We start from the raw sequence: 11,089 nt of genomic DNA on the forward strand, positions 1-11,089 counted from the left end.
TACTTCAGTTTTGAGATTGAGAGAAGGCTCCACACCTGGTGTCACTTGTCTCACTACTATGCGATGACTAATTCCGATGGCATCACCGTAGTCTACAGTGGGATGCCTATGGCCAACAATGCTCCATCCAAGGTGCGTACGCTGAGCATAAGGTTGATGATCTTCGCCAAACACAACTTCCTTTGGAAGTAGAGCTTGTGAGCAGTTATACCCAATAAGCAGACCTACTTCACAGTCCTGCAAAGGTGCAATCTCTTCTTGGAGGTGCTCTAGATGGGACCATGCTTTAGCAGTTTCATTTGTAGGTATGTGCGATTTGTTGGCTGGAATAAACTCGCGTGTGTAGACGGGTGGCAAGGAAATGTTCTTACCGGAGTAAAAGCCTCTGACTTGTAGGTTATTTACTCTTTGAGAGCTTACTACTGTGGTTCTTGAGGTCATAGTAGAGAGCTTGAGCTTCACTTGTTCTTTGTCTGCTTCCAAGACTTCAGCTACTTCACTTAGAACGAAGGTTGTGTCCAGAGGTGTAAAGTACTTGAGTAATTTTACTTGATTACTGTACTTAAGTATTATTTTTGGGGATTTTTACTTTACTTGAGTACAATTAAAAATCAATACTTTTACTTTTACTTAATTACATTTTTTTAGAAAAAAAAGTACTTTTTACTCCTTACAATTTTATTTACAGTCAAAAAGTACTTATTTTTTGGAGATCACTTCATTCTATTTTCCCTTGCTATTACCAAACCAATTGAATTGCGCTGATGCCCAGTTTAATTTAAATGTTATTTATTCTGCCTATGAAAATCGTTTTCACATTATATGAAATTGGTCAGACATGTTCATTGGTCCTTTGGAAGTGACGTCATGTCACATCTATTACCACAATGCACAGCACCTTGACCTGGAAATTAGAGAAATTATAACAGTCAATCAGTGGAAGAAAATGGAGGAAGTATGTGATTCATCAGCAGCTGCGAGCAGCACAGTCCAAAATCAGCCACAGGATCAAGAGCACCCGTGGCCGTATCTTCGCGAATTATTTTCTTTTAGTGGTGTAAATAAAGATTCATTCAAGATGAAATGTGTCCTCTGTCTCCCGCTTAATAAAGAAATATCGGCCTTCAAAAGTTCGCCATCAAACCTAAGGAAGCATATTGAGGTAAGTACATTAAGTATTTTGTTTTACTGATAGTTTTTTTTTTTTTTTTTTTGGGTGTGAATGTTTTGACGTTGATGGCGCGCCTTTTATATGTGTAGTAGGCCTATTTTCACTAATGCATGCGATTGACAATATAAGGCTCACGTAATAAAATGCTAAAATGCATTTGTAATTGTCTGTAAATTATTTGCTATGGTAACGTTAGGTCCACGGGAAATTTGGCGCCTATTGGAGCTTTGAATAATCATTATCATTCCGTGCTCTCATTGTGTTTGAATTCATGCAAAACACAAGAAAACCAAGCGAGAAATTTTTATTTTTAATAATTACCAAACATGTTGTATTGTCAAAACGGTAACACTTTACAATGAGGTTGATTAGTTCATTTATTAACTAACATTAAATAACCATGAGCAATACATTTGTTACTGTATCTGTTAATCTTTGTTAACGTTAGTTAATAGAAATACAGATGTTCATTGTTTGTTCATGTTAGTTCACAGTGCATTAACTAATGTTAACAAGATATAAAGTATTAGTAAATGTTGAAATTAACATGTATACGTGCAGTTCATTATTAGTTCATGTTAACTAATGTAGTTAACTAACGAACCTTATTGTAAAAGTGTTACCATCAAAACTAATGTAATGAAATCAATTCACCCTGTCATGTCAGCCTTACAGTCCTGTGTTTTTGTCAATATAATCAGAAATAAAATTAATGTTTGATTGTCACTAAATGCTACTGTATTTCTAAAATCAACAAGTATTTAACATTATAAAGTGTGCAATTGGCTGCAAATGTCAGTTTTATTAAAGGGTTAGTTCACCCAAAAATGAAAATAATGTCATTAATGACTCGCCCTCATGTCGTTCCAAGCCCGTAAGACCTCCGTTCATCTTCAGAACACAGTTTAAGATATTTTAGATTTAGTCCGAGAGCTTTCTGTGCCTCCATTGAGAATGTATGTACGGTATACTGTCCATGTCCAGAAAGGTAATAAAAACATCATCAAAGTAGTCCATGTGACATCAGTGGGTTAGTTAGAATTTTTTGAAGCATCGAATACATTTTGGTCCAAAAATAACAAAACCTACGACTTTATTCGGCATTGTATTCTCTTCCGGGTCTGTTGTCAATCCGCGTTATGCTGAATAAAGTCGTAGGTTTTGTTATTTTTGGACCAAAATGTATTTTCGATGCTTCAAATAATTCTACCTAACCCACTGATGTCACATGGACTACTTTGATTATGTTTTTATTACCTTTCTGGACATGGACAGTATACCGTACATACATTTTCAGTGGAGGGACAGAAAGCTCTCGGACTAAATCTAAAATATCTTAAACTGTGTTCCGAAGATGAACGGAGGTGTTACGGGCTTGGAACGACATGAGGGTGAGTCATTAATGACATCTTTTCATTTTTGGGTGAACTAACCCTTTAATGCTGTAATCAGAGAGTGTATGTGTAATTGTTACATTTATTGCATACAATATAAATATTTATTTGTTGTTTTTACAGAGAATGCACCCAAATTACCTCAAAAACTACTCTAAATTGACAGCACAGAAGAGAAAGATCGGGACCTCCACCCATGCTTCCAGCAGTAAGCAACTGAAAGTTGACTCAGTTTTCCCAGTCAAACATGTGTCTCCAGTCACTGTGAACAAAGCTATATTAAGGTACATCATTCAAGGACTTCATCCTTTCAGCACTGTTGATCTGCCATCATTTAAAGAGCTGATTAGTACACTGCAGCCTGGCATTTCTGTCATTACAAGGCCTACTTTACGCTCCAAGATAGCTGAAGCTGCTCTGATCATGAAACAGAAAGTGACTGCTGCCATGAGTGAAGTTGAATGGATTGCAACCACAACGGATTGTTGGACTGCACGTAGAAAGTCATTCATTGGTGTAACTGCTCACTGGATCAACCCTGGAAGTCTTGAAAGACATTCCGCCTTTGCACTTGCCTGCAAAAGATTAATGGGCTCTCATACTTTTGAGGTACTGGCCAGTGCCATGAATGATATCCACTCAGAGTATGAAATACGTGACAAGGTTGTTTGCACAACCACAGACAGTGGTTCCAACTTTCTGAAGGCTTTCAGAGTTTTTGGTGTGGAAAACAATGATATCGAGACTGAGGCAAGAAGGTGTGAAAGTGATGACACTGATTCTGAAGGCTGTGGTGAGGGAAGTGATGGTGTGGAATTCCAAGATGCCTCACGAGTCCTGGACCAAGACGATGGCTTCGAATTCCAGCTACCAAAACATCAAAAGTGTGCCTGTCACTTACTTAACCTAGTCTCAAGCGTTGATGCCCAAAAAGCTCTCTCAAATGAACACTACAAGAAACTATACAGATCTGTCTTTGGCAAATGCCAAGCTTTATGGAATAAAAGCAGCCGATCGGCTCTAGCAGCTGAAGCTGTTGAATCAGAAAGCCGGCTTCAGCTTTTAAGGCCAAACCAAACGCGGTGGAATTCAACTTTTATGGCTGTTGACAGAATTCTTCAAATTTGCAAAGAAGCAGGAGAAGGCGCACTTCGGAATATATGCACCTCTCTTGAGGTTCCAATGTAAGTGTTTTTCCCCTCTATCGATGTAAACAAATGTGGGTTGTTGTTGTTTAATACTCTTTGATTATGCTGATTTCTCCTGTAGGTTTAATCCAGCAGAAATGCTGTTCTTGACAGAGTGGGCCAACACAATGCGTCCAGTTGCAAAAGTACTCGACATCTTGCAAGCGGAAACGAATACACAGCTGGGGTGGCTGCTGCCTAGTGTCCATCAGTTAAGCTTGAAACTTCAGCGACTCCACCATTCTCTCAGGTACTGTGACCCACTTGTGGATGCCCTACAACAAGGAATCCAAACACGATTCAAGCATATGTTTGAAGATCCTGAGATCATAGCAGCTGCCATCCTTCTCCCTAAATTTCGGACCTCTTGGACAAATGATGAAACCATCATAAAACGAGGTAAATGAATGCAAGCAACATACACTTGACGAATTCTAATCTGGGCAACCTTTGAGCCATACAAAAATTATTCTTTTATTTATTTATTTTTGCACTTTTTAGGAATGTTATATCCCATCTTTGGCTGTGATCTCAATATGAATATTGATGTAAAGTATTCTTGCAGCAGGTTGTAGTTATCCCTCAGTGTTTCTTGAAACAAAACTCATATGTATCATATGTGGTTTGGAAATGCAGTTAGATTTTATGCTAAAATAAGGGATTTGCATGATTTTAGATGTAGATGACTGCACGTAAATGTAGTTAATGACAAAATCCATAAAATTTGTTCCCAGTCAGAAGCCCCTCAACCAAACTTTTCTTTGTGTCTGCTCACTGTGCTTGTAGGCATGGACTACATCAGAGTGCATCTGGAGCCTTTGGACCACAAGAAGGAATTGGCCAACACTTCATCTGATGATGAAGATTTTTTTGCTTCTTTGAAACCGACAACACATGAAGCCAGCAAAGAGTTGGATGGATATCTGGCCTGTGTTTCAGACACCAGGGAGTCTCTGCTCACGTTTCCTGCTATTTGCAGCCTCTCTATCAAGACTAATACACCTCTTCCCGCATCGGCTGCCTGTGAGAGGCTTTTCAGCACTGCAGGATTGCTTTTCAGCCCCAAAAGAGCTAGGCTTGACACTAACAATTTTGAGAATCAGCTTCTACTGAAGTTAAATCTGAGGTTTTACAACTTTGAGTAGCGTGTACTGGCATTAGATTGTCTGTCTTATAGTTTGATAATTAAATACAAACAGTTCTAAAGCAGGATAAAACCTTGTATGCATTTCATTTAATGTTTTTTGAGATTAAAAGCTTAAACAAGAATCTCTAGTTTTCTTTCTTGCTTTTACTTTTACTTCTTTAATACTCAAGTACAATTTTAATGGAGTACTTTTTTACTTTTACTCAAGTAAGATTCTAGCCAGATACTTTTACTTTTAATTGAGTAAAATTTTCCCTAAGTACTTGTACTTTCACTTGAGTAAAAATTTTGAGTACTTTTTACACCTCTGGTTGTGTCGCTTTGAGAATCCAACAGAGCATATACAAGGACTTCTTTTTCTGGTTGAGTTAAGGATGAAAGCCAGACAGGAATTACTGCAGCTGTTTGTGCATTAGCTTCACCAAGTATTACTCTATTGGAAGTAGCAGCTGTGGTTTCTTCATGTTGGGATGATTGAGGTATTTCTCTGTATCTTTCTTGACTTGGATTTTGCTTGGCTTGTGGCGGTCTTTGTTCTTTTTTGTCTCGCTCCTCATGCAGACAGGTAGGATGCCGCTTATTGCAAATGTCGCAGACACTTCTACTGTTGCAGTTCTTTGACTGGTGACCAGACCTGAGACACCCAAAGCATAGACTTTCAACTTGAATGAATTTGATTCTGTCTGAAACTGCTTTCTGCATGAACTTCCTGCATTTGTGCAAAGTATGCCCAGTTTTCTTACAGAAAGTGCATGTGATAAAAGTCTGTTCGCTGGAACTTGTGGTCAGTGTCTTTGCTCTGAAGTTTTGTTGTTTTTGGACTTTTGGGTTTTCAGCTTCACCTTGTTTTAGTGACTGCAATGATGTGACAGAATTGCAGGCAATTTTGGCCTCCCTTGCCAGAAATTTGACAAATTGGCTAAAGGAGGGAAATTGGTTTATCTCTTCTTCTACTTCGATAACCTTCCGATTCCATCTTGCCGTTAGCCAATCAGGTAACTTGGAGAGAATTTTCCTGTTTTCATTACAGTCGTTCAAGATTTCCAATGCCTTGATGTGAACCATGGCAGCTTCACAACTACGGAGAAAATCACTGAACTCCCTGAGCTCAAGGCTGTCCTTAGATCCTATTTTGGGCCACGCTTGGAGCTTGTCTCTGTATGCTTTTGCAATCGTAAATCGGTTTCCGTATCTCTCTTCCAAAATCTCCCATGCAGCAACATAGGCAGACTCAGTTCCGAGAAGAAAATAACCATCGAGTGCTTTCTTAGCTTTTCCACTCACATATCTTCGAAGGTAGTATATCTTTTCTTTGTCTTGAAGGTTCTTCTGGTCGATCAGTGTTTCAAAGGAGAGTTTCCAATCGTTGTATTGCAATGGATCGCCACTGAAAACTGAAGGTTCAGGAACTGGAATTCTGTTGGCACTTAAAGCGCCTGCAAGCACCTTAATGAGCTCTGATGTACTTTCATTTGAAGTGGTCATAGCTTGTGGGATTGAGTTCATACGTAGAGCCTGAGGATTTGAAGGAGCCGGGACTTTGTTATCTGCTACCATCTCATGCTCCAGTATGTCTTTCCGTTCTTCTTCTATGACTTTCATTTGATCATATACCTGCATTCTCGCTCGTGCTGCATTAAGACCTTTTACTGCCTCCAGATGCTGTATCTTCCTCCGTTTTTCTTCCAGAGTTTTCTGTAGAGCTCCAAACTCTTCTTCCATTTGAGCCTTAATTTTAGATTCGTCTTCCTCTTTCTGTAGTCTTCGTTTCACTTCCTCTGCTTCTCGTTCTAAACAACGCCTTACTGCTGCTGCTTCTTGATCAGCTATCTTCCTTTTAGCTTCTGCTTCTAGGCGCTGTATTTCCAATTGTTCTTTCTCTTGTTCTTGTAACACTTTCAGAACAGCTTGGCTTGCAGCAGCTTCAGCAGCATCTTCTTGTCGTTTAACAGAAGACCTACTTGAATGCACCGAATTGCTTTTCAAGAAAGAAGTGACAGAACCTGATTTGTATGTACTTGAGTCGAAGAGAGAGCCTGATTCAGGCCAATCTTGTTTTTCTCCTTCTGGAATCTTTCCATCCAGTCGACTTGAGGCTCTGGATACAATGAACTTGGAAATCTCTACACACAGATCCACTTTTCGATGCGTGTCTTGCTCTGGAATTGAGACGTCACGTAGTTCATCATAAACACGCTGAACGTCTGCAGAAAGACCTGTGATGCAACCGATGATGTCATTAAGCAGATCATCAGGTAAGGGCTCTGTTGACTGTGATAATGACTTCTTTGAAGATTTAACTTGGGTTCTCCATTTATCATAAATGTAATTGAACCTTTGATGAAGCGCTTTAGTTTTTTCATCTTGCAATTCTCTACCTTTTTCGGTTAGAGTTCTGACTCTTTGACTTCGTCTTGGCTGCTGCGCTTTCTCTTGCTGGACTTCAGCAACACCAACTTGATATTCTTCTATGCTTTCCCTAACCTGAGTTGTAGGCTCACTTGACTCTGACATTGTCTAATCCTTTAAATTGACCCACTTTTCTAAATAAGGGCTGTAATTAAACTGTTAAATTAAACTTATGTTTGCCTTTAACGCTTACTCAAATGTAAATGTCACTTACATATTGTTACTTGTAAGCTTAAATGATTTTCAAATTTCAGTTTTCAATGAGGTTCAAATGTGATTAGAAAATAGAAAATGTGCAAAAAAAAAGAAAACCCCAGCTTAACTCAACTTTGATTATTACCTTTCAAAATGTTCTTATTATGCATTAACTCTGTAGAGAATATAGACTTAGGGCCCTATCTTGCACCCAGCGCAATTGACTTTGTACACCGACGCATGTGTCATTCCTATTTTGCACCCGCGCAAAGCGCGCTTTTCCCTCCACAGAAGCACGTCGCTAAACTAGTGAATGAACTTGCGCTCCCTGGGCGGTTCAGCGCAAAAAAGGAGGCGTGTTCCGGCGCAAACAATCCCTGGTGCTATTTTGCTGTTCCATTAAACAATTGCGCCACTGACCAGAAAAAACCTAGTCTAAAGTCAGTGGCGCGTTGCGCGTTGTTCATTATGCTATTTTAAGGGCGCAAGCTTGACCATAATGTATAGCGTGCACAACGCGCATACACTTTGCTCATGTAATCTACACAGATGCAACAGTTATTTTTGCAAATCATAAATTGTTACACTAAAAAAATATTAACACATGAGATGACGGAAATCATTGTGAAATCTTGCTTACAAATTATTCAGGCTAATTGTAGTAATTAAGGATCAGACCTGTTTGCCCGATAGTGGCAAGACATATATGTATATAAGGACATCTGACAAATTTGTTTGTCCGTCAAGAACCAGGAAAAAAAAAAAATCGATGAAACAATTGTGGCTCCCACGCCTGTTTAACCGACGCTATTTTGGGTGGGTTTCTCCCATCCCCATACAAAACAACTTCTCTGTCTTTCACTGCTCTTACAAGAACATCAGTCTCCTCGGCTGTGAACCGCTCCTGGCGTGCGCCTGGTAAATACGCCATAATAATAGCAATCCATAATGGAACTTGCGCACCTGCTTTTAAAGGGAATGTTGGATGAAGTTCTGATTGGTTTATTTCACGTTACGCCCAAACCACACCTCTGAATAATGAAGCTACTTCAGACCAACCCATTTTAGATTTGCGCCGGGCGCAAGAGCCATTTATCCCGCCGGGAAAATAGCAACAGCGCCGAGACCCGCCCACAAAGTTACTTGCGCTTCGCGCTTTGACACTTGCGTTTCAGATCGTTAAAATAGGGCCCTTAGACACTTAAATATTAAATGACCAATAACCTTCACTTCTAAACACACTATTTAAACTTGAATATAATTTCCTTTTAACTCTGGCACTGTGTCTACAAAATGGCAAGCTTCAATGTATATTACATGGTCACATAAATCAAAACATTTACTACACACACAGATGCTATATTGACGCAAATCTTTTTGGCAAACCTTAACAGAAGCCCTCTTCTTAGATCACTCTTGACTTATTAGTGTTCCAGTTCTTTATGGCTTTGTCTTGAAAACGTTGTTCATTAAGATCTGTGCGTCATCTTACTTCTGTCTGCGTGCGTGCATGTTTTCGGCTGCAGTCCTTTGATGACAGTTCTGCGCGCTACCGACTGTTGCTGATCCTTTGAACTTGCGCACTGTCGATTAATGTCCACTCGCGTTAATGAACAGTCTGAGTTTTCACTGTAATTCCCTCGAAGCACTGGCAGACACAAGTGGTTTTCTTGCAACGGGTTTATTTGAAGCTTATTCTCCATATCCACCGTGAAAACTAAACATACAGTATAACGAGAAAATAAAGACTGCATTAGCTTAATATGAACATACAATGGCATGCGCAGCATGTAAAATAACGTTCACCAAAGTAAAATACAGACACAAAACAGCATACCTCGTTGGCTGCATGCTGTACACAAGGGAATAAATGTTTCCTTAGATCGCTGACATCCACTATATCAACCTTAACACTTTTATCAGAGCATTAAATTGTCCATGCTTCTCTTGCTGTTAGCTTGACGACTCTCTCACACGCGTACGTCCCCATAAGACCTTGCGCGGAAACTTCAAAATAAAAGCACTTCACTTTTACCAAGTAAAATCACTAAATAATACTAAATGTGATTTATAATTCTAAATTATGACATTGGTTGAAAACAAATTATACATTATTATAATGTTGTGACAATTACACCGCGTGATGTGACAACTCTCCTCTAATAAAACGAAAACAGTTCCGATTTGATTTGACTTTCCTGCAAACATGATTTACTTGACTTTGAAACTTCAGGTGTTTATCCAAGATTATCCCCAAGTATTTTGTTTCATGAACCTCCTGAATGGGTTCATGGTCTAAATGAACCTCAAAGATGCTGTCAGGGGACCTCTGGTTGATAGAAAAACACATTGAGAAAGTTTTCTGTGTGTTTACAGTTAAATGGGACAGCTGAAGCCATCTTGAGATGTTATGTAAAGCCTGTGTTAACTGCTGCCCAGCCAGTACAGTTGTTTTTGCTGACACATGGATAACTGTGTCGTCAGCATTAAGCTGGCAATTTACACCCTAAAAGCAGTCTGGGAGATCATTTATATACAGTGAAAACAATAACGGTCCTAGAACTGACCCTTGAGGCACTCCTAAGTCATTTGGACTCAGATTGGATTTAATGGTTCCTACTTTCACACATTGTTCTCTACCCTCCAGGTAGGACTTGAACCATAACAGGGCCGCAACTGAAAACTGAAATTGCTGTAATTTGTGCAATAAGATACAATGGTCCACTGTGTCGAAGGCCTTCTTCAGATCTAAAAACACAGCACCTACGACATTCCCTTTGTCCAGTGACCCTTTGATCCGTTCCAACAAGATGCAGTTGGCGGTTTCTGTGCTGTGTTTTTGTCTGAACCCAAACTGCTGGGGATGCAACAATTGGTTATTTTCAAGATGTTCTATTAATTGCTCCGCCACAGTTTTTTCCAATACTTTGGAAACGACAGGGAGAATGGAAATAGGCCTGTAATTGCAGGCTTGATCTTTGTTGCCTGACTTGTAAATTGGAGTGATTACAGCAATCTTCCAGCTCTGTGAGAAAGTATTTGTTTGTATTGACAAGTTTACAAGGTAAGTAATAGGATCGAGTAAACTGCTAAGATGTTTTTTAATTACATCTACAGTAAGATTATGTATGTCTCTTGATGTAGAATTTTTCATATTGACAATAATTTTCCTTATTTTGTCATGCGAAACTTCTCTTATTTTTAAAAGATCTGTACTGCTAAGCTGAACTTTGTTCTCAAAAGGTAATTTGCCCTTGAAAGGTTTAGCTAGATCGTAGACTGATTCAACAAAAAAATTGGTTGAACTCGTTAGCAATTAGCTGGTTGTCATTAACGTAATTATCATCAGTATTAAGGCAATCTATCATTTGATGTTTTTTCTATTAGAATTTGTCAATTTGTTTATATGTTGCCATAGTTTGGAGCTGCTTCCATTTGCTTCTTCTATCATTTTTATAAAATATTTTGTTTTTGCTTTGCGCAGCTCACTTGTGACTTTGTTCCTAAGACCAGTGAAAATTAGATGGTCAGTATTATTCCTAGATTTTAAAGACTTTTTAAGTGCAAGGTCACGATTTTTAGCCAT

At 39.0% G+C, this 11,089-nt stretch overlaps 1 protein-coding gene across 1 annotated transcript; it reads left to right on the plus strand.

Annotated features, from left to right (window-relative positions):
- The first annotated feature begins 522 nt into the window (after positions 1 to 522).
- On the plus strand, positions 523 to 5,021 carry LOC113115371 (uncharacterized). Its single transcript, XM_026282899.1, has 4 exons — positions 523 to 1,162; positions 2,689 to 3,749; positions 3,835 to 4,151; positions 4,539 to 5,021. Exons 1-4 carry the CDS (start codon positions 839 to 841, stop codon positions 4,895 to 4,897), a joined length of 2,061 nt encoding a protein of 686 aa, XP_026138684.1. The 5' UTR covers positions 523 to 838; the 3' UTR covers positions 4,898 to 5,021.
- Positions 5,022 to 11,089: the final 6,068 nt, after the last annotated feature.

This window comes from Carassius auratus, chromosome 15 (genome assembly GCF_003368295.1).
Source record: "Carassius auratus strain Wakin chromosome 15, ASM336829v1, whole genome shotgun sequence".
NCBI classification, from domain to species: domain Eukaryota; kingdom Metazoa; phylum Chordata; class Actinopteri; order Cypriniformes; family Cyprinidae; genus Carassius; species Carassius auratus.

What these genes read in the sequence shown, in the direction of transcription:
- LOC113115371 (XM_026282899.1), top strand. Translation starts at nt 839, where the DNA reads ATGTTCATTGGTCCTTTGGAAGTGACGTCATGTCACATCTATTACCAC. An exon ending in ACCTCTCTTGAGGTTCCAAT is followed by an intron (nt 3,750 to 3,834) that starts GTAAGTGTTTTT and finishes TTTCTCCTGTAG; the next exon opens with GTTTAATCCAGCAGAAATGC. An exon ending in TGAAACCATCATAAAACGAG is followed by an intron (nt 4,152 to 4,538) that starts GTAAATGAATGC and finishes CTGTGCTTGTAG; the next exon opens with GCATGGACTACATCAGAGTG.